The sequence below is a fragment of the Pongo pygmaeus genome, chromosome 15 (genome assembly GCF_028885625.2).
Source record: "Pongo pygmaeus isolate AG05252 chromosome 15, NHGRI_mPonPyg2-v2.0_pri, whole genome shotgun sequence".
Lineage (NCBI taxonomy): Eukaryota > Metazoa > Chordata > Mammalia > Primates > Hominidae > Pongo > Pongo pygmaeus.
Genome location: NC_072388.2, coordinates 86,573,431 through 86,597,635, shown reverse-complemented (window position 1 = coordinate 86,597,635; position 24,205 = coordinate 86,573,431). Strand labels below are relative to the sequence as shown.

The 24,205-nt window shown below is 39.9% G+C and overlaps 1 protein-coding gene across 4 annotated transcripts in view; it reads left to right on the top strand.

The window, feature by feature from the left end:
• The window catches only part of LOC129012220 (uncharacterized), a 320,478-nt gene that overhangs the window by 140,037 nt on the left and 156,236 nt on the right, over positions 1–24,205 (top strand). For all 4 annotated transcript variants that reach the window (XM_054447703.2, XM_054447701.2, XM_054447702.2 and 1 more), the window contains exon 3: positions 20,102–21,034. In XM_054447703.2, the coding sequence (XP_054303678.2) occupies positions 20,945–21,034 (90 nt within the window). In that variant the 5' untranslated portion in view covers positions 20,102–20,944. The remainder of the gene's footprint in view (positions 1–20,101; positions 21,035–24,205) is intronic.

Genomic DNA, 24,205 nt, shown 5'->3' with positions numbered 1-24,205 from the left:
GGAGGATGGTTCCAGGCTCCTCTTAGTTCCAGGCTCCTCTGTTAGTTCTTGAAGATACTAACAGAGTGAGAATTCATTCATTATCATGAAGACAGCACCAAGACAGTCATTAGAGATCTGCCCCCATGACCCAAGCACCTTCCACTGGGTCCCACCTCCAACTTTGAGGCTCAAATTTCAACATGAGCTTTGGAGGGTCAAACATCCAAACTATAGCAGCACCTGATGGCTGGCTGTTTCTGGCCTTCATTCAGCTTTTATATTCTCTAGAATACTTCTATTTTCTCTCATTCACTCTATAAATCTTGTAAGTCGTAAGGAACATACAAGATTCATTAGCAATTGTAGAGAAATGTTTCTTCACATTTCTGTGCATGTATTTTTATTTATGATATTTAATATCTGATGGGCAAGATTTCAGTTAATGAAACAAGTAGCACAATCGTTTTCTCTTCCCAGAGCTGAATGAAGCAGTATGATCACATTTTGTGAACTGTTGGAGTACTGGTGATGCACTCATAATGGTGTTAGCATGGAATAGAAGCTCTCGCCTCCCTGTCTTGATTGAGGAGCATTACGCCAGAATATTTTACAAACTGGATAGCAACTTGAATGAGTGGTTACCAGGAGTAACCATTTAATATGCATTTGCATTTAATATGCATTTTCATTTTGTGCACTTTCACAGCACGATGTCCTCTGAGGCTCAAGATTCTATGAAGGAAGAAGGGCATGACGTATATTGAATCCATTCTCCAGATGATAAAACTGAGATTAAGAAAAGTGATGTGACCTGCCCATTGTTGCAGCCACTAAGAAGCTGAGATTCAAAGCCAGATTGTCTAAATTCAAATGCTCCAGCATTTTCACTGCACTGTGTTGCCTCCTAAATTCTTCCAGGGTTGACCAGGTGCTTTTTACATTTACAGACACTGTAAATTACATTTTAGACATTTTATAATTTTTCAGTGAGACTGAAGAGTAACTGGGACACCTAATTTAAAAGGAGAAAAAGCTGGGCTCCAGTGAATCAACTGTGTGGCACGTTAGTGTTTTCTGGCACTTTCAGTTAAAGAAATCTTTATTACCGTTTGACTTCTGGTGTTTACATTAGATGTGAAACTTAAAGACAAATACCACTTTGGGGAAACACTAAAATGGCACAAGTGAGTTTCACTTTATTTAACTAACTGGCACCATTCTTGGAATCCTATAAAAGTATTCTTTTTGCCTTTTAGAAATGCTTGAATGTTTTCTCTCTCTTCATGGTATATGACAGGTAGGGCTCCACAAAGCATCTTAGGCTTGTCTCAGGCATTAAAAAAAACTCTAATATTTCCATATCAATATTGGAAGAAACCACCAGAGATTAACTTTCTTAAACTTCCTTTTTCATTTTTAAAATTATTGTTCTTATTATTCATAGAGTCAGGGTCTTGCTATGTTGCCCAGGCTGATCCCAAACTCTTGGGTTCAAGCAGTCCTCCTGCCTTGGCCTTCCAAAGTTCTGGGATTACAGACATGAGCCAGCATGGCTGGCTACTTTCTTCAATTTCTTGAAGGAAGAAGTTGAAGAGGACGTTATATCCTCCTTTAACCCCCTCAACTAGATATCAACTGTCCTTGAATGTGTAACATAGGCCTTCAAAAAATAGCTCCCTTATTTGGGAGCTCCCTTTTTTGGGGGAAAAGCTAACCATTAGTTCACACACACACAGGCACACACACACACACACGTATATATGGCTCTCTCATTCAGCTTTTATATTCTCTAGAATACTTCTCTTTTCTCTCATTCACTCTACAAATCTTGCAAGTTGTAAGGAGCATAAAAAATTACATTCACTAGCAAAAGGGGATTCACTAGCAAAAGATCCATCAGTCTATCTGTCTGTAATCTGCAACCTTATAACTTTCACCTTCTTGTCCTAATTCTGTCCTTCTGAGTCACATAGTGGGGAGAATATTTTGTGAACTACAAAGCACCACTCATATGTGAGCTCTCAGAGTAACACATGCTCATTCTATTTCTCCTTCCACTTAGGAAAGCAATAAAATTATTTGGAGACATTAAGGTGTAGCTTGGAGAAGGGCTGTAGTTTTCTTACGATTACCATCAAAACACTCCATATCTCAAATAAAAATACATTCTTGGTTTAAATGTAAGTGTTTATGCTGTGCGAAAGTAGTTTCAAGGTATCCCATATGATCATAGTCTCTGTGAGAACAGTGAGTTTACAAACTCTACTTCTAGAGAAATTTCCTTCATTAGACCACAGCCCCTTAACCGGACATCTGTAAAAATTCTAAAGCATCCATTGCTGCAAGTATTTGTAGCTATTCATTTCACTTCCAATAGCCTTTGGTTTCTTCCATAACAATTTACCGCAGACAGTGGTTTAAACCATACACATTTATTACCTTATGGTTCTATGGATCAGAAATCCAATCTGAGACTTCCTGGGATAAAATCCCTTCTGCAAGCAGCAGGGCTGCATTCTTTTTTGAAGGTTCTAGGGGAGAATCTATGTCTTTGTCTCTCATAGCTTCTGGAGGCCACTCATATTTCTTGGCTCATGGTGCCATTTCATCATCTTTAAAGCCAGCAATGAAGCAAGTGTCTGATCCTGTTTCTATTATTATTTCTTTCTCTGCCTCTGTCTGTTCTTCTGCCTCTCTCCTACTTTCAAGGGCCCTTGTGATTACACTGAGCCAACTCAGATAATCTAGTGTAATCTCCTTACCTTAAACTCAGCTGATGAGTAAACTTAATTCCATCTGCAACCTTAATTCCTCTTTGCCATGTAACCTAACATATTTACATATTGTGAAGATTGGGACACAGACATTTATTTGTGTCAGTGTCTGTGTGTGTGATGGGGCTTATTCTGCCTACCATGCTGCTCTTTTTAAGTCTTTCTGTTTCCTGTTTACCCATCATTTTCCTTCCTCATATGGTATCCTGTTGAATAAATCACTTTCTAGTTTCTTTTCCCTGGGATTTTGTTTACTTGTAATACATTGCGAACTACTATGAAGTCGATGCTGTGTTAGATGCTGGGGAGTTCACATCTAGTAACAGATGATTGTTCCAAAAAATTACAAGGGTGTGATAGAGATGTGTAAGTGGTACTGTTCCAGGCTCAGTTTGCCAGAAGACTAATTCTGAGATAGGAATTAGAGTGCAAGAGGTTTAGGGAGGGATTTGGGGATCAATGCCTGTGCAAGGGAAGGGACGGAAGTAGGAGTAGGCAGAGAGGGAAGACAAGTTGTGATAGACTCTCACTGAAAACCTCAAGTAACCCGATGGCATAGTCCAATGACAAGATAACCCTGCAGAGCTGTTTTAAGTTGGGGCAAGTGTGCAGGGCCTTTGTACACCCACAGTCACCAGTCATTTGATGACAGTCTCCTCAGGAAATGGGCATGACTTTGGGTGAGGCTGCTGTCTTCAGCTGAGGCAATCCTTGAATGGGGCTAACAGCTGAGGGCTGGCAGCACCCCAAGCACCTGTGGTAATGCCTTTGATCCCACTTATATCTGAAGGGGGATATAAGTGTAGATCACAGTTTACATTTCAGGTGCTATGAAAGCTTCTAGCAAAGGCATCTTTCCCAGTCTGGCATCAAATGCCAAGGAAGTAGCCTGGCACTCTCAGTGGGGCCCTGGTGTTGATAACAGCTGACTTGGCAGCTTGGTCCTGATTTCATTCAATAGGAAAAAATCAGTCTATGTTGTTGGTCTGAGGAACATCAACATCAGACATGCTCCTATAACTATAAGAGACAGATTTTAAAAAGGCCACTCTGTAATCATGAATGTCTATGGCTAGAGAAAAATAAGAATATTATCCAAACTATAAAATGACCAAATACCACTGTAACTTGGATAATGTGAGTGACTGCTTTTTTTGCAGGGGGCAAAAAAAAGTCTGTTGCCCAGACTGGAGTGCAGTGGCGTGATCTCGGCTCACTGCAACCTCTGCCTCCCGGATTCAAGCGATTCTCCTGCCTCAGCCTCCCGAGTAGCTGGGACTACAGGTACATGCCACCATGCTCAGCTAATTTTCGTATTTTTAGTAGAGATGGGGTTTCACCATGTTGGCCAGGCTGGTCGTGAACTCCTGGCCTCAAATGATCCATCCGCCTTGGCCAAGTGACTGCCTTTTTTTTTTTTTATTGATAAAAAATACCAGCTCCAACTGTGATTTGTTCCTCCTGTTTTATAGATAAGATTGATTAAAATATCAAATATAAGATTATCCCCACTTTCTGACAACATACAACCCAGAGCAAAACCCCACTTCCTTGAACTCTCCCCCTAAAACACAAGCCCAAATCCAATGGCAAGTTTCCCCCAGCACTACTTAACTGAACTCCATGGTTTCCCATAAATATGCTTTTTCTTGTTGTAACAAGTAGGTAAACCCAGTTTTTGATGATCTTCCTGGTGGTCTTTGGCTGAGGGCATTGGCAGATCTAAGTTCTTTTGGTGCAGAGACTGTGCCTGGCACATAGTACTACAACACATATTTGCTAATAGAAGATCTTATTTGGCTTTGAATCCCCAGCACTTTGAATATTCAGTAATGAGTAATTTATTGGGTATTAAGATGTTTAATATATGTTTGTAGAATATATTTATTGATGGATGAATGAGAAAATAGGTCTATTCTAAAAAAGTTAAAGACATTTTTAAAAAGGGGTATAGTAGGAGACATGAGGGAACAGAGCCAGTTTAGGAAAATCAAAGTATTTCACTATTGCCACAGTATAGGACACCAGAGAATGGGAAGAAGAGTTGTATGTGCCATAGTAAGTATTTTTTGCCTAAGAATGTTGATTTTTCTACAAACAGAGGAGCCATTTAAAAGTATTTTAGGTGGTGGATAGCAAAAAAAATCTTCCAGGTAAGGTGTAATTGGGTAATAGAATGGTTTAATAACTACTAACTTCTGTGTTATGCTGTACTTTGGATTACAGGACTATTTTAGTGACCAAGCAGTGATTAGAATTGAGCATAGTTCACCTTTGGGCGTAATCTAGGGAATTTAAGTAACCTGCATTGTCTCTGGCTTGACTCATTGGGATGTCAAACCTTAGGAGAGCACAGAGCTCTCTATGAGAGTGGCTGAACCTAGTGAATAGTCACTGGCTTTTCTCTTCGGTAGTTCTCCCCGGGAGAGTTTTTCTTTGAAAGACTAAAATGAGAAGAAGCATGCCAGGTGCTCCTGGTGGCCACAGCTAATAGCAGGAGCATCTGGGAAATCACAAGGGAACATGCCTTAGTCTATTTTCTGTTGCTTATAACAGAAAATCTAAAATTGGGTAATTTACAAAGAAAAGGAATTTGTTTCTAACAGTTGTGGAGACTGAGAAATCCAAGTTGAGGGGCCACATCTGGCGAGGGCCTTCTTGCTGGTGAGGACTCTCTCCAGGGATCTGAGGTAGCTCAGGGCATCACCGGGAGAGTTGAAGAGGGAGATGAACATACTAGCTCAGGTCTTTTCCTCTTGTTACAAAATCACCAGTCCGACTTCCATGATAACCCATTCATAAAGACGTAGCCTTCATAACCCAATCATCTCTTAAAGACCTCACCTCTCAGTGCTGTCACATTGGGGATTAAGTTTCAACGTGAGTTTCAGAGGGGAAAAACATCTGTACCATAGTAGAACATGAGAGTGCTTTTGGGTCACAGTCAAGAGGACATTTATGAGCTATCTGGATACAGAGATAAAGCAATAGAGAACCTCCACCTTATCTTCCTGTATTGCCACCTTGGAAATGAGGTGCCATCATTCTCAGGGATTCCTGAAGCTGCTTGTACAGTTTTAAGGTGATGCTGTCCACGGTGACCTCGTGAGAAATGACAGGTTTACCAAGTCCATGTCTCCCTACTTCCTCCTCATCATTCCTACCTTTAGGATATAGATCCCATGAGGGAAGACCTAGATGAAATTGAGCTGTGGGTCCCATAGCCCTCAGATACTCCCTCTTCTGTTGCTTTGTGCCTCCTCTCTTCTGCATCCATGTTCCAGAATTTTAGTGTTTATACAACTTTTTGACCAATGCCAGCTCTGAGAAATGATCCATTAAACTCACTGATATGGTGGAAATTACTCTTCGGGATAAATTTCCAAAGGAGGTTCATAATTCCTGAGAAAGTCAGCAGTAAAGATGTGTAGAGTTTAGGCATTCCAAGTAGGATATGGAAATGTGCAGAGATTTTTAAAGTCTCAGTCTTTTCTTTGCCTTCAAAATGATAACCTACTTTGAGGGGCAAAAGCCCCTTTTTGAACAGATAATTTCAGGGAGAAAAGCCATACTTAATCTGTGCTTATGTAGATGAGAATGACAAGAACATTCTTTCTCATTTTCATGAATCAGAACTCATAAGAACTCAAGACTGAAAAGTCTAGAATCTACTCTGTACAAATTGACTCTGCTATTTTAACCTACTTCTTGGGGTCATTTTAATTATATCTGAAAAATGAGTTATGAGAAGCAAATGAATTAAATTTCCCTTTATACATAATTACATTGCAAATTTAAAACTGCTGTACCCAGTTCCTAGAAATGACTTGGGTGGAGATTTTCTTGCTCTCTCTTTTCATTTTTACCTTTTTCTCCTACTCATTTAGGAAAAGATGTAATGATTAAGTAGAAATGGAAAAGCAATAATAAAAAGTTAAGTGTAAAAGGCAACTTAATTTCCTTGTTACTCTGAATGTTAATAGTCATGTGTGGGTTCTCACCCAGTCTTTCGTCAAAGTAGCTTTATAATATAAAACACTCCAAAGGCTACTTAAACTTTATTTCCTTTAAGATGAACTAATTTTACAAGTTTTGCTTTCCTTTAGGTATTTATATTTAGATGCGTATTATTTTGTTACAGTGCTGTAAAATGAAGCTCCTTAAATGTTCTGTTAGTATAAACAAAAAGAAAAGTGGCAGTTATTTCTGATCATGAGTGTTATCATTTAATATTTAATTTAATTTAATTTAATTATTTTAGAGACAGGATCTCACTCTGTCACCCAGGGTAAAGTGCAGTGGTGCAATCATAGCTCCCAAGTAGCTAGGACTATAGGTGTGTGCCACAATTCCCAGCTAATTTTTATTTTTATTTTTATTTTTAGAGATGGGGTCTCGCTATGTTGCCCAGGCTGGTCTTGAATTCCTGGCCTCAAGTGATTCTCCTGCCTCTACCTCCCACAGTGCTGGTATTACAGGTGTGAGCCTCTGTGGACCAGAAGCATCTACATCCCCTGCCCCTGGAAGCTTGGTAGTACAGAACCTCCGTCTTACCCCAAACCTGGTAAATCAGAACCTGTGTTTTACAAAACTCCATGCACATTCACGTGCAAGACTATGATTACTCGTAGTTTTGAGACTATGAGAAACACAAATATTGAGCATTCTAGGCTTCGATTATTGCTCTGTTTTTATTTTTGCCCTACTCCACAAAATACATTATTCAAGGTAGGCATCTTCACAAAAAACAACCCTATGTCTCAGGGGCTTCATGAAATAAGCTATTTCTCATCTCAGTCTATGGTGGTCTGAGCTGGCTGGGCTGGAAGGGGGCAATCTTTCCCATGCAGTCATTTTGCAGTCAGAGGTGTTCCATCTAGTGGCTTTTTTAATCCCCAAGGGCCACATAATTCTTCACCAGACCCCTGATTCTGAGCTTCCAATGAAGAAAAATCTAAGACATGGAGTAATGGGTAGCATCTTTTACGACCAGGCATGGATCGGGGCACGTCACTTCTACCTGCGTAATATTTATCTCAGCTCTGTCACACGGAAACATCTAGCTGCAAGAAAGGCTGAGAAATGCCATCTTTTTGCATAGGAAGAGGAGAAAAGAGTTAAAGCAAATGTTCAGTCAGTCTCCACCTCACTTATCCATCCTCCAGAATCCAACTAAATCTCTATCTTCTTCAGGCTGGGAGATGTCTTCTTCTAAGTTCCCATAGTGCATATTATTCAGTTTTTTAAAATCTACATGTTCCATTAATGCTCTGGTATATTATCTATTGAGATGTGTGTGTCTTACTTTCCACTAGAATTTTTTAAGTGTATTCTTCTTTTTTTTCCACTAGAATTTATAAGCACTTGTAGTGGTCATGCCATATTTTTTTTTGTAAACTGCAGAGACAAGATTAATTTTATGCATGTAATAAGCATCTTATTAACATTTATTGATCAAGTTAATGAATACATAGGGCAATATAATGGTTCTTTTTAAATCAGCACTTAGTAGAGTATCTTGTGGATCCTTTCAATATCTGGATTCCATGATTAACCCTGCTAGGGTCGGAATATTTGTGTCCCACCAAAATTCACATTGAAATTTTAACTTCTAAGATGATAGGTCAGGAGGTGGCTCCTTTGGGAGGTGCTTAGGTCATGAGGCAGAGCCTTCATAAATGGGATTTGTGCCCTTATAAAAAAAGGCCCCAGAGAGATCTCTCACCACTGGCTTGCTGTAAGAACATCACAAGTTGTTATCTATGAACCAGAACAGTGAAAAAAGATGGCTCTCTATGAACCAGCAAGCAGGTCCTCAACAGGCACTGAATCTGCTGGAACCTTAATCTTAGACTTACCACCCTCCAGAGATGAGAGAAATAAACGTCTGTTGTGTATAAACCACCTAGTCTGTGATACTGTGTTATAGCAGCCTAAAGAGACTGAGAATACCCTCCAAGTTTAATTAGAAAATAGCCTTCTAATCCCTTGTCACTGTTTTGGATCTGTTAGCAGTTTTGTTCTCTTAATGCATCCTAATAGAAGTGCATTGCTAGTGGCATCACATGGACCACTGAACACAATCATAATGCCCACATCACAGTGGAGGAAATCAAAGTCCCCAGACAAAAAGTAATTTGCTAGAAGTTGCATAACTGGTAGGCAGAGAAGGCACGTTTGGACTTGTTGGTAGTCTTTTGACTCCAAATCCAGGATTTTGTGAAGTGCCCCATACCATTTCTTTTATAGACAGCTGCATTATTTTTGTTGTTGTTGCTGTTGTTTTGTTTGTTTGTTTGTTTTAGAGAGAGTCTTGCTCTGTCGCCCAGACTGGAGTGCAATGGTGCGATCTCAGCTAACTGCAACCTCCGCCTCCGGGCTTCAAGCGATTCTCCTGCCTCAACCTCCCAAGTACTGAAATTACAGGCACGTGCCACCACACCTGGCTAATTTTTGTATTTTTGGTAGAGACGAAGTTTTGCCATGTTGGCCAGACTGGTCTCAAACTCCTGAACTCCGGTGATCTGCCCTCCTTGGCCTCCCAAAATGCTGGGATTACAGGTGTGAGCCATTGCGCCCAGCCCACCTGCATTGTCTTTGGAGACTTCAAAACTACCTATTGGGTGCTATGCTTATTATCTGGGTGACAAAATTATTTGTACACCAAACCCCTGCAGCACACAGTTTACCTACGTAACAAACCTGCACAAGTACCCCTGAACCTAAAAGTTGATAAATAAATAAAATACAAAATAAAACCCCACGTAATTGACTAATGACAAAATTTTGAAGAGGGATAAATATAATTTCTAGATGGCTCTTTTCATTTTTCAGCCCCTGCTTTGCCAATGTCATCACAGGGACTGTAAACTTGCTTCAGAACTTTTCATTTTTCAAAGAGCTTGGAATTTTTCCACAAAATACATTTGCTGACTGAATCTCATCTGTGAAAGCTATCTAGTAAACTCAAATATAAGGCCATTTAGTGTTACTGCAGTTTTGGTGTCAAAAAAAGTTTCATTTTTTGTGTGTGTGAGTAATTGTGTTCTTTCAGTTTTTTTCTTCTTCTTTGTATCTGTCTTCTTGACTGCTTATAAAATATTTTCTTTTTCTTAGAAACTAGGAAATTAACACATATACCTCCTTGTGCATGTTTTATTTTGTTTTGCTTGGTTGACAGTGGACCCTGTGAGTATGAAATTTTCTTCCTCGTAAGCAATGTTCTTATATGATTTATTGCTTATTCTCTCTCTCTGCTTTGTTCTCTTCTGGAGTTCCAGGATTACCTGTTTTAGATCTCATGAATCAGTCCTTCATCATACTCTTAGCTTCTTTTCATTGTTACTTTTTTGTATGTCTTTATGTTCTGGGAAGATTTCTTGAGTTAATATTTTAAATAATACATTTTGTTTTCTGCCTCATACAGTCTATCGTTCATTGCACTAAAAACATTTTAAATTCTGCTATTCATGTCTTTCAAGATTTAAATTTTGTTCTACTTCATATATGTAAACCTCTCTTGAAATCGATTTATGAAATGGATCACAAATTTTTCTCGGATAATATTTTTTTTCTTGGAAGAAATATTTCTCAAAAGGAAACATTTGCCTTGAAAATTCAGAGTAGTTACTTTCTGTGGTCTGTTTATTCTTTCACTATTACTTGTGATTTTCTCCCCTTTTCTGTAAAGCCAAGGGGGCCACAATTTTATTCCAAGGAAAAGGGTGAATTTTACATTTAATAATTTTCTTGTTAGCTTAGGCATGATAGGCATGAACAGAAATAGAAGTACTGGAAAATGGCTTCATGTCAGGAACATTCTCTGATTAACTCAATGGTGTTTGCCCTTCAGTGTTTCTTCATTGTGCAGCTTTTCACCTCTTAATTAGCTGTGTGCTTTCCTGCCACATTGTTGAAGCCACTGAAAATATGAGGAGTCTTGACTATTGGTGTTGCATCCTCCAGAATCAGTAAAACCCGGGGCCACTCTTTGATGATTCAAGTGAGGTGTCTGGCTGTCAATCTGTTTCTTCTGACCAGCAAGGCGGGATAGTCTCATCGAAGCCGACATTGCACTGTGCTCAGTATTTTCCTGCCTCTGTGTGTATGCCTGTGTGCAGGGAGAGGGGAGCTTTCATGGGTCTCTGAAGAAGACTGGAGCTGTTATCTTAATCTGGACTTTAAAATATATTAATAGACTATCTTATCAGAGAAGTTTTAGATTAACAGAAAAATGAGCAGAAAGTACAGAGAGTTCCTATACACTTCCCGCTCCTTTTCTTCCCTTTCCCATTATTAACATTTTGGATTACTGCAGTTGTATTTCTTACTATGGGTCAGCAAATTGTAATACATTATTACAAACTAAAATCCATAGTTGACATTAGGGTTTACTCATTGTGTTGTATATGGTCTGGATTTTGACAACTGCATAATGTCATGTAGCCACCGTTATAGTATTATACAGAACATTGTTTTCAAATAATTAAGTTCAGCATATTGTGTAAAACCAGTCACCAGTTAGCTTGGAAAGACCACCAGCTACATTTCTGAGTGGCCAGGATCTTTGCGGCACTGAATTGTGTGCACTTCAAAAACCGTGACATTGATTTTGTTGGGAAAAAATCCTAGGCAATATGGTAGCAGTAGCTTGTGTTGGCTCTACCTAGATTCAACACAACTGGAAGGAAATTTTACCTTTATCGACGCTTGAATAAAAGTTTCAACATCATTTATGGAGTAGCTATTTCTTTTCTATTAAAAAGTTCATGGTAAAAAAGTTAAATCCAAACACTCTGTCAATGAAGAGTGTCAAACTGTGTAAAATATTTGAAGAGATTTATTCTGAGCCAAATATGAGTGACCAGGGCCCATGACACAGCCCTCAGGAGGTCCTGAGAACATGTGCCTAAGGTGGTCAGGGTACAGCTTGATTTTATACATTTTAGAGAGGCATGAGACATCAATCAAATATACATTTAGGAAATACATTGATTTCGTTCAGGAAGGTGGGACAACTCAGGGTGGGGGGAGGGGGTGCTTCCTGGGTATAGGTAAATTAAAATATTTTCTTTCTTTCTTTCTTTCTTTCTTTTTTTTTTTTTTTTGAGACGGAGTCTCGCTCTGTTGCCCTGGCTGGAGTGCAGTGTTGCAATCTCAGCTCACTGCAAGCTCTACCTCCTGGGTTCATGCCATTCTCCTGCCTCAGCCTCCCGAGTAGCTGGGACTACAGGTGCCCGCCACCATGCCTGGCTAATTTTTTTTTTTTTTTTTTGTATTTTTAGTAGAGACTCGGTTTCACTGTGTTAGCCAGGATAGTCTTGATCTCCGGACCTTGTGATCTGCCCACCTCGGCCTCCCAAAGTGCTGGGATTACAGGTGTGAGCCACTGCGCCCCGCCTTAAAACATTTTCTGATTGACAATTGGTTGAGTTTGTCTAAAGACCTTGGATTGATTAGAAAGGAAATGTTCAGGTTAAGATAAAATATTGTGGAGACCAAGGTTCTTTTGAAGTCTTATAGTGGCTGCCCTTAGAGATAATAGATGACAAATGTTTCCTATTCAGACCTTTAAAAGGTGCTAAACTGTTAATCTTTTCAGGATTGGGAGGGCCTAGAAGAAAAAGATCTGGCTATGTTAATAGAGGCTCTTTACAAATGCACCTGTCCCTCCACCAAGGACAGCTTTGCAGGACCATTTCAAAATATGGCAAAGAAACATGTTTTGGGGTAAAATATTTTGACTTTCTTCTTTGTCACGTGATGTTATGCTAGAGTCAGACTGGAAAGTAAGGCACAATATAAAGGGTTAAATAAAGCCCATCTGATGAGAATTTATGGTTTGTAAGGCATGACTCCCTAGACCCCTTAGATAGGAATTTGGGCAAGTTAAAAAATCAGAGCTCAGTTCTCAACTGAGGTTTCCTTTTCAACCTGGCCTTATTCTTTTGAGTGTGGGAACACCTTTCTCACAACAGAGACTCTATTGATTATTGGAAATAGGAAGGAAGCCACATGTGGATGTGCAAGTGGATTATTCTTGCTTATTGATTGTGGTAGAAAGAAATGAGCAAGGACACTGCCCCTTGGCTAACACGCATGTCCTTCCTTATTGCTACTCCCAGCTTGCCACAGCAACATCCCCTATGGCTCAAAAAACTTTCTTTTTCCTTAGATGATTTTTTTGGAAAACTTCTCCATTTACTTCTTAACCTTGTTTCTTCTTTGTCTGCAATGATTGGCCATGCCTTAGTTTTCTATTCTCTGTAAAGCATTGCCACAAGCATAGCAGCGTAAAACTACATCTGTTTATTATCTTATTGTTCTGTAAATCAGAAGTCTGGATGGGCTTGCTTGGGTTCTCTGCTAATGGTCACACGCCTGAAGTCTTGCCTGAGCTGAACTTCTATCTGGTGGCTCCAGGGAGGGATCTTCTTACAGGCTCATTCAGGCTGTTGGTAGAATCCAGTTCCCTCTGGCTATGGATCTGAGGCCCTTGTTTCCTTGCTGGCTGTCATCTGGGGCTGTCTTCAACTCCTCAAGACCACTAGCTTTCCTTCTCATGCGTCCTTTCCATCTTCAAAGGAGCAATGGCACGTCGGGTCCTTCTCACACTTTAAATGCCTCTAACTTCCTTCCCAGTCTAAGTATGTTCTCAGCTTTTAAGGGCTTATGTGATTAGATAAGCTACATCTGAATAATGAGCAGAAGCTGGTGAAGGTCAACTGTTTATATAAGGTAACAGTCACAGAAGCAACATCTCATTATATTCACATGTTCTGAGGATTGGGGTGTGAGGCATTGGGTGGAGGCATCGGTGCATGTTTAGAATGACATCTACCTCCCATCCTCCCGATGTCCATCCTTTGTGCTACTGTTGCCATATACTTTCCTTTTACATCAACAGCCAGAATATTGTTACCATTTTTGCCTTAAACTATTTTCTTTTTAAAACAACCTTGGTGCCTGTTTTTTTCCCTGCAGTTCAAGTCTCTCCTTAGATATCACCTTGTCTATATTTACTACCATCTAAATATTTCTGATGGGCTTAAGAGGAGTTGGTAATTTGCAGTTTTTCTAGTGTTTAAGTTTTGATGCTCTTTCTAGCTCCCTGTGTGTCCAAGCTGAAACTGGTATGTTGTGTTTTTGTTTGTTTGTGAGACAGTCTCACTTTATCACCCAGGCTGGAGTGCAGTGGTGCGATCTCGGCTCACCACAACCTCTGCCTCCAAGGTTCAAGCAATTATCCTGCCTCAGCCTCCCAAGAAGCTGGGATTACAGGCGCCTGCCACCATGCCCAGCTAATTTTTGTATATTTTAGTACAGACAGGGTTTCACCCTGTTGGCTAGGCTGGTCTTGAACTCCTGACCTCAGGTGATCTGCCCCCCCCTTGGCCTCCCAAAGTGCTGGGATGACAGGCATGAGCCACCGCGCCTGGCCTACTGTTTTTTTTAATTAACTCATTATTAGGGAAATATTTAGCAACATCTAAAAAGCACATCCGATGAAGCAGCGGCACAGTCTGCACACAACAATCAGACTATGCCGCCCTTCATTGAATGTAGATCTCTAATTGTTTGGCATCATGTAGTCAAAAATCCCCTCTGTTTTATTTGAAGGTGGTCATTTTAATTTGCCTTACAAATTTTGCAAAGAAGGAAAAGTAAGCTATAGACATTGGTGTTTCCTATAGTGTCTTTTTGGACCTTGTATTATTTCTGCAGCACAGTGTTTGTCTATATATAACCCCTCCAAACAGAGTCTTTAAGGGCAGGCATAATGTCTCATCTACTTTTGTTTGTCTAATGCTGAGCATATGACAGCATAATATGTGGTACAGAAAACCACATTTAATGTTGTCAAATGCTTGTTTAATGTTGCTGAATGTTTCTGGGTCATTCAGTGAGATGTTACATTTTCCTGAAAATTCGTTGAACTCCCAGAGAGATACACATCAAGAGGTGACCAAAGTCTTCTTCCAAGAAGATTTTTATTGGTTTGTATTATACAACAAAAAGTGGACAATTCAGATGTGCTCTGAGAAAGCCTAGGGCATGTGCCAAAGTGATGTGTGTGTTCTCTGTGGGGCTTGATTTCTTTAGCTGGAGAACCAGAAGCCACTCAATGATCTCCAGATTAAACTACTATTTCTCATAGTATGAGAGTATTTTTAATGCTCAATAACAAATAGCATTTTAATTTGAACTCTATAAGGCAAGAGACTTACATGAAATGAACAAGTACAAGCAGACATGAAGGAGAAGAGTGACTACCTTCATTATGGGTGTGCAGTTCAGCAGAAATGATGCTCTGAGTGAATCTTAAATAGTCTAACAAAGTGAAATCCCCTCGGCTCATCAGTGAAGCCTGTGAATATGGTAATCTATGTGTGACAGAAGCCTTCACAGCTGCTCCTTTGCAGTGCAATCTGACTTGGGGATTTTTTGTTGTTGTTGTTATAGGGCTCACTGGACTCTCCATAAGGCATGAAAGAGAAAAGTTTGAAACTGATTTGCCACAAATAACTCCTTAGATGCTGATTTCTGTTGCATTTAGGTCTTGATATAGGTATAGGGAGTGGGTAGTGGGTTTTCATTTGGAGAACAAACTTGATTTTAAGCTCTTCCTATGGGCCCTTCCTGTCTCATGCACAATACTGTACACTCACAACAAACTGAAGATTCTGATGTGAACATCTTTGTAAAAGATTTCAGGCCACTGATTTGACAGGTCAGATCACATGTGGCTTGTTGTTGGCCCTGACTGCAGTTGTGCAAGACAGGTGGAATGGTATTGTGGAAGAAGCAGAAAGATCATGGGCTTTGGAAGTCACCAGAGTTGGCTCAAATCCTGGCTCTGCCATTTTCTAGCACTTTGACCTTGGTCAGGTGATGTAATCTTTCTGACCCCTAGTAGAATTCTTGTGAAGATAAAATGATCCTCATACGATGAGGATTAAAATCGTGCATAAAAAGAGTCTGGCTCAAAAACAAACAGAGGAGAGTCAATAGATGGCAGCTGCTATTACTATTATTCAATTTTGACTTCATGAATTGTTTTCACCTGTTTTCTGTGGCCCTAACACTATAGATGCAATCACATGTCTGACCCCTTCACACACTGGAATCATTGACATGACAATATGCTCAGCACCTTAGCTTTTACGTGTCTGGGGTCTTTCCTTTAGGCTGGATCATGTAATAGGCTTTTATTCTTCACTCATGTTAGAATCCCCCTCTGTCGAAGGATTATACAGCCCTACCTTGTTTAATGCATGTATGGCCATGTGACTTACTTTGGCCGGTGCAACAGAAGCAAAAGTGGTGTGTCACAGCTAGGCAGAGCCTCTAACATGTTGGGCACCATTTTCCCTCTGCTTCTGCAACCACAGAGCTATGGCAGGATGGATCTTCCCAAGACCTGAGTCCCTGAGTGACTGTGATGAGCAGAGATTTATTGTCTACTACAATAGACATAGTGTGAGTGAGAGGTAAACCTTACCATTGTAAGCCAAGAGATTTTTGAGTTATTTGTCATGACAGCATAACCGAGCTCTTCCTAATCGCTACAGGGCTTCTCTCTCCATTCCAGCTCTGAGTTAGAGTTCTCTTCATCTGCTCATGTGGACCTTCACTTCCTGTGAAGTGGCTCTGTCTATCCAGTGGGTCATCAGATGCGTAGAGGATGACCACAAGCTGGTGCTTATGTCAGATCCACACTTACTCCGTCTGTTCTCTCCTGCCACTTAATGCTCTTGGACTCTAAGCTGCTCAAACTTGTACATGGAATTATAATACATAGACATAAAATAAAGCCCATGCTGGGAAAGGTGATTCTGAGATACTTTAATTCTCTACTTTCCTTTCCTCCCTCTCGTTCTGTTTCACGTGCTGCTCAAACTTATCATGCACACATAGCTCCACAGGGAGGGAATGGCGCTGAAGCAAACAAGGACTTGGGCTATGTCCATCCCTGTCTGCCTCTGGAGCTGTCTGTCTGTCTTCCTGGCGCTATCAGGATCACTTCCTCTCCACATGTAGCTTCAGTGCTGCTCCCCAGTGGCGGGACTTCAGTCTGGGAGATCTGAGCAGCTGCTGCCTTATGTTTTGGATTTGGCATTGTCTGCCTGCTGCTCCTAGAGCCGCTGTGCGTTTCTGTTCTGTTCCTCAGCTCCCTTCTGGCTTGGAACCAGTATCCTGGACCCTTCTGGGATGGAGCCTGCTTTACTCTCGCAGCCCCAAAGATTATAACCAATATCCAGAGCTGAGCTTACTTACCAGAACCCTGTCATTTCCTCACGTTGCTTAATTAGTAAAAAAAAAAAAAAACAGAAGCCATCTTGAGCCTAAAAGGACTTACTGGTGTCTTAGCCCATGTGAGCTGTTACAAAAATATACTATAGACTGGATGACTTATAAACAACAGAAATCTATTTCTCATGGTTCTGGAGGCTGGGAAGTCTGAGCTCAGGCTGCCAGCATGGTTGGGTTCTGGTAAGGGCCCTCTTCCAGGTTGCAGATGGTCAAATTCTTGTTGTTCCCTCACATGATGGAAAGAGAAAAATAAATCTTATCTCTCAGCATTTTTTTTTTTTTTTTAGATGGAGTCTTGATCGGTCACCCAGGCTGGAGTGCAGTAGCGTGATCTCGGCTCACTGCAATCTATGCTTCCCAGGTTCAAGTGATTCTCCTGCCTCTGCCTCCCAAGTAGCTGAGATTATAGGCATCTGCCACCATGCCTAGCAAATTTTCGTATTTCAGTAGAGACAGGGTTTCCCCATGTTGGCCGGGCTGGTCTTGAACTCTTGACTTCAAGCAATCCTCCTGTCTCGGCCTCCCAAAGTACTGGGATTACATATGTGAGCCAACCACACCCGGCCTCCTCCTGTTTTTATAATTTAAGGGCACTAAATCCACCATGAGGGCTCCATCTTGAGGACTTAATCTAACTCTAATTACCATCTAAAGGCCCAACCTCCAAATATCATCGTACTGATGATTGGAGTTTTAACATACAAATTTTTGGGGCATACACACATTTTGTCCTCACAGTGTGAGACTAAACAAATCCTGGAAATAGAAAAGGAAGGTCTTTAGAATCTGAGGCAAGAGAGGCAGCTTCTAGGACCAGTGGCTCTCTCTGTATCAGCCTCAGGCCCCTTACAGTTTCTCTCATAGGATCTCTGTGTTTCAGCTACCTGTTGTTCCATAACTAACTACCCCAAAAAATATTGGTTTCAAGCAACACAAATGTCTGATTTCTCATGATTCTTAACCAGGCACTTCCTCCATCTCATGTAGTGTCAGTTGATGCCCTGGGATGGCTGGGAAGTTCAAAAGGTCCTCCACTGGATGAATGGCTGCCAGCCTGGTGCTCAGATGGGCCTGCTGGCAGTGGCTTTGGTTCTTGTCTGTGTGCCATTCCTTTTCCTCCTTACTGGTTATCCATAGACTGTTTCATGGGGACATCTTTACAGTTGGCACCCGAGCTAGGGAGGCTTCTAGGGTTCTACTTGCATCCGCCACTGTACGAGCACTCTGAGAGGGGAAAGGAGCCATGATTCCTGCTTTCGATAGTGCCTGTTTTGTCATGATTGACTTCACTGTGAGCAGACAGGTGCCGTTTCCCATTTTGCCTCTGCTGGGTCAATTACAGTGATTTCAAAGGACACTAATGGATCTGACAAGTCTCATTGGAAAGAAAATTCCTCCAGATTAACAATAAATTGATCTGATTACCTAATCCTAGTATCATTCAGAAGAAAAATGCAAGGCTGGAGTGAAGTGGCAATCTTTATTCATATCAATCTGGGATAAAATGGAGAGTGTGGGGAAAGCTGGAGGGAAGGAATGAAAAACCTCCACACTCTGAAAGCCAAAAAAACCCCCCAAAACTGTATTTCAAGATGTTTCCATTTAGAGATGGGCAGGACAGGTATTTAAGGAATATTAAGCATATTCCAGGCTTATTGATTTACCTCTTTGTAACATGCAAAGGTCATAAGACCTTACTCTTTGGAACACAGGTAGGCTGTGACTTTGCTTTCCTGTTATTAAAATTGTTTTAGAGCAAGAGATACGTTCAAATTTTGTGAGCCTAGTGAAGATCAACAGAAGAATAGTAAATTCTTGCTGTGACTTTGCAGTACACTTGACATGTGTGTTAATAATGCCACCTGGCAATAATAGTGGAAGAATAATAGATTCATTTAGCAACAGATACCACTCTGGATAACTGTTGATTTTGGTGCATTACCTCCACGGTAAAGACTTCCCTGACCCAGACAGACAGTTACTGCTTTCTTCCCTTTTTCTCTTGTAGTGTCCTGGATATACTTCTATTTAGAGAATTCTGAAATCTGTTTAATCTAATATTTACTTAATCTTTATTAGATGTTGCATTATGTGCTGAAGTGCACTGAAAATGAATTAATTCATTGTCACCATCCTACTGCTTTACTTCAAGATCTTACCACTCTTTCTTGAACTATCGCACTCACAACCATAATCTTTATTCCCAAGAAATTTATAGTCTGGTAAGAGATTGTCACAGAAACTGTTGGTTAAATTCCATGCAGGTGTTACTTTACTTCTCTGCTGGAAGATGCCAATTTTGTTCTGATGGCTCCTCCTTTATCGCATGACTTAGATGAGCCTAAACTTGTACTGGTAAATGAGTGATTGGTTTGCTGAGGTTATGTGATTCAATGCTAGCCAAGGAAATATCAGTCAAGTTGGCTGCAGAGGCTTCTGGGAAATGTTTCCTCATTGAGCTAAAGAAACCCACAGAAATGCAAGATATTTTTATTTTTGAATTGTGTGCCTGGAAATGCAATATTCACTTGCTCTCCAGAGCAGAGCTTGCCTTCAGATAAGCCAACAGGGTAGCAAAAATGTGGAAATAATCTGGGTTCTTGATGCTACCTTTAAGTTGTTCAAATGATCCAAACTGGAGGTACCCTACCATGGAATATCTGTTATAGTGCATGATAAATATCGTGATACTCAAGCCAGCTATTGATTGATTGCTTTCTTACTAATGCAGAGGCATACAGAGAAAAAGTACATTTACTGCAACAGTAAGGCGGAGTATGGGAAGCAAAAAAAGGGAGGTATAAAGTACTGTGAGAATTCAGGAGAGGGAGGGAATACAGTCTACTGGGGTGAGGAGAGGTAATCAGAAAATCAGACTGACAGCATAAGCCACACACAGACAACACATTTAGACCACAGGAACTTTTTGGTATGTGTATGGATTACAGAATGTTTAAAATTTAAGCCAGGTATCAAAAAATCATGATCCTTCCTATAAAAGTTAATATTTATTTTTTCATGCTTTATTTCAGTGCTCACCTAGCAACACTGGCTGTGGCTGAGGAGTGGTGTTCCTCTACACAGAGCCTGGGCTTTCCTCCAGACTTGCTGCCCTCATGCAAGCCCCCTGCCTGATGTCACCTGCCTGATGCTGGTGCTTTTCAACTGCTGTATCTATGAAGGGAGAAGCATTTGCTGCTGAAAGAGTTATTGTATTTGCTATTGGCAACACTTGAGAGTAAAGTTTAGCAGAGTAAGAGAGACATAAATCTAGAGGTTTGGGGTAGTTTTTTTTAAAAGGATGTATCATTCGTTTATTTTAAAAAGTCTAAGAAGAAAAGAGGAGAACAGTGGACACATTTGAGAGCATTTGAGGGTTAGAAAAGATTTACCTCTTAGGAATGAGGATCCTCGAGCTTGTTTCCAAGTTCATGGTGTTTTGAGTATGGCAAGACTTTTTAATAGTATGAATGATGCCCATGGAATCTTCTGTAACACTCAATCGACAGGAATCCCGAGGTACTATATATCCCAGATCTTTGTTTTCCCAAACACATTGGAGTATGAAGGACACGTTGTGAATGACAGAATTCTGTCGTTATATTTAATTTACTATCAAATTTACTAAAGTAAATTTGTACTAAAGTAGAGGACTGATTAAGATAAATACAGACAATGATCTCATCCTGGAAGGAATTACTATGGAAAAAGAATTTGACAAGAAGATCCCCTTTTTATCTGAACAATAAAACATATCAATTTCTCAAAGCTCTTATGTTTGGCCAGTTCATCTTGTGAGAGAATGGAAAAAGGGGGACATTCATCAATTTTACAACCTGCAGTCCATCATCAGACCAAATCAGGAAGAAGAGTGCATGGAGAAAACATTTGGGAAGAAAAGGTATTTTCGAAACATCTGGAGCAAGAGACAAATCCCATCAGCTCAGTTCCAACAATATATGCAGGTAAGATTTTGTTCTTGAAAAGTCTTCAATTGCCTCCATTAACTCTAAACCTTTTACCTCTGGCCAGCAGTAGCAAATTAGAATTAATAATGTGGCTTTTGAAAAAGCAACAGTGATGTAATTATCGTATCAGCATAAGGTTAATGATTTTTAAAATGGAAAGGCTAGTGATGTGCTTAGAATTTTTTAAAAATCAAAGAAATTATCTCAGTTGAATTTGACTCCTTCTGCTTGTTCTTCAGGTAATAAGGTTGAGTGAAGAGTTAACATTGCTGCAAGTAGGATTATCTGCAAAAACATTAAGCCAGTCTTGACTTGCTTAACAGGCAGAAAATGAAAATAGGGGGTGAATGTACGTGTGGGAAACACAGGAGCCTAGTTTAGCACTCTACCCAAATGCATTGAAGATGCTGCTGAATGTTTCATTTGGGATACCAATCTAGCTACAAGTATCTGGAAGAATCAAAAAATGTTTTCCAAAGTTAATACATAGGCGTGAAAACCAAAGAGCAGACCCAATGCACAACTCAGTTCCACTAAAGGCCTGTGAGACCTCTCATGGTTGAATACTCAGAAATTTTTAAGTAACTAGTATTCTCCATAAACAAAGATGGTAATATAATAAACCATTTTTCTAACAAGATTCTACTGGTTAGAAAAATGGTGTAAATGTATAGGCTAGTCTAGGCATTGATGGACTGCAGCAGGTATTCAGAACACTGATGATGTTTGAGAGGCATATTGGGGAACATGGCAGCAGATTTCTGGACATGTCTCCCATTTCTATCTCTTATTAAATGTATGACCATGAGTACTTAACTTTTTGGTGGCTCAGTGTTCTCATTGGTAGAATATGGCTATGAATAGTACTTCGTGGGTTATTTGGAGGGACAAAGGTGATAACATATTTAAAATGCTTAGTCCTGTTCATATATTCAGCAGTAAATATGCTGAAAGTGCTCATTAAATATTAGATATTGGCTGGGCGCGATGGCTCACACCTGTAATCCCAGTGCTTTGGGAGGCCGAGGTGAGTGGATCACTTGAAGTCAGGAGTTCGAAACCAGCCTGGCCAACATGGTGAAACCCCATCTCTACTAAAAAAAAAAAAAAAAAAAAAAAAAAAATGCAAAAATTAGCCGGGCATGGTGGCATATGCCTGAACTGCCAGCTACTCAGGAGGCTGAGGCAGGAGAATCACTTGAAACCAGGAGGTGAAGGTTGCAGTGAACTAAGATCGCACCACTGCACTCCAGCCTGGGTGACAGAGCGAGACTCCGTCTCAAAAAAAAAAAAAAAAAAAGATATTACTGTAAAGATATTTTGTATTTGCATGTTTTACTAACATGTACTTTGAGACTATCAAAAAATCTACAAAATTAGGGGGAAGAGGAAATTCAAAATTCACAAAAATATCTATTTCTTAAAATTTTGCGTATGAGAGGATTAATAATTTTCCGTTAAAGAAATATATAACTATATTAATTAGTGAATCTCAGTTATCTGGCTCTGTGTATAGGTAAGGAAAAATAGATAAATTGATCTGCAAGTTATTTGAATATAATAATGCCATGTTAACGTAAAAATAAAACAGCATTTAAATGCTATTTTACAACCAGGAGTATCATTAAATATCTTTATATTTTATGTATCACAATGCAATCTATGCACATTTGAGAAATAGTAGTATCTTTATGCACAAGGCATTTTTTTACTCAGTGAGGGATATTTATTAAGAGTGTGTGCTCAAGTGTCAGGTGGCTGGCTGGTAACACAACACAAGTTTCTACCTCTGAGAATTTCCTCATCTGTAAAATAGGTAATACGACCCGCCACCTAGGTTTGTGCTTAGGGTTAAAAGAAATAATCCAGGCACACCATTAACACACTTCTAGACACATAGCAAGAGTGTGATACCTATAATTAATATTGCCATTGTTAGTATTATTACAGACAATGCATGGTGTACATGTGTAATACAGAGCTCTGCACATGAATTCTGCCACCTTTTAAGAGCTCTCAGTCCCCCAGGTTGGGACTGAAATGTTTTGGGTTTGAATTCCAGGTCTTTTTACACTTGTCAGCAACAAGACCTCACTTGCCAGGGGGGTTGATCAGTAAGCAGTTTTTGAGTAACAAACTATCCCAACATTTAGTGTCTTAATGGGACAAACATTTATCATTTCTTATGCTTCTATGGGTTGCTTATTGGTTCTTCTGGTTTGGACAAGCTTGGTTGGGGTTCAGTAGTCTAGGATGACCTCACTTGTATGTCTGCACCCTCAGATGGAACAATCGGACATCTGGAATGGCCATTAATTCTCTCTACATGGTTTTCCAGCCACCTCTAGGAGGACAGCCCATGCTTGTTCACCTAGTTGTGGAAGGGGTCCCACAGCAAGAAAGAAACAGGCCCAGTGTTCGAGAGCTTTTAAATCTTCTAATTGCTTTACGTTTGCTAATGTCCCAGGGCTAAGGCAAATCACATGGCCATACCCAGATTTTAGAGGTGGAAAAAAAGGCTCAATTTTTCTGATTGGAGGAGCTGCAAAGTCATATTTCAAAGGGGCATGCAAATAAGGGTGGGATAATTTTGTGGCCACTTTGCAATTTACTACAGAAAGTAATTTAATATTTTGAGTCAGAATTTTCCGAGCTTACTTATTCTCTTCCATTCAAACAAAACTTCAGATATTTCGTATGATTATTATTTGTTGGTTTTAAGAATATTTGGGATCTCTTATGAAAACAAGTATTCAATTCAATTTCAATTTAAGACCACTAAATTCCTTGTTATATTCCCCATTTTTAAAATATGAACATGGCGAAATGTTTTTCATATATGTGAAGACAGAGCAGATACATTTTAGATATAAGCAAAAGAACAGGCAATATGATAATCCTTTTTTAGTTTATACTTTCTAGTACATCAATACTTTCACCCTCTATTATACAAAGTCACATTTGTTTTCTCATATTTATTAGTTATTTCTGCAACTGGACCAGCATCCCTGGGTAGAATGCATTATGACACCAGATCCTCACCTCTTTCTGCATCCATGTTCTTGACATGTTCTTATGGGTGTCATTATGAGCAGAGTATATTTCTCCGCCCTTTGATTTTGGACTTGGCCATGTGACAATATTTGGCCAAAGGCATGTGGTTGGAAG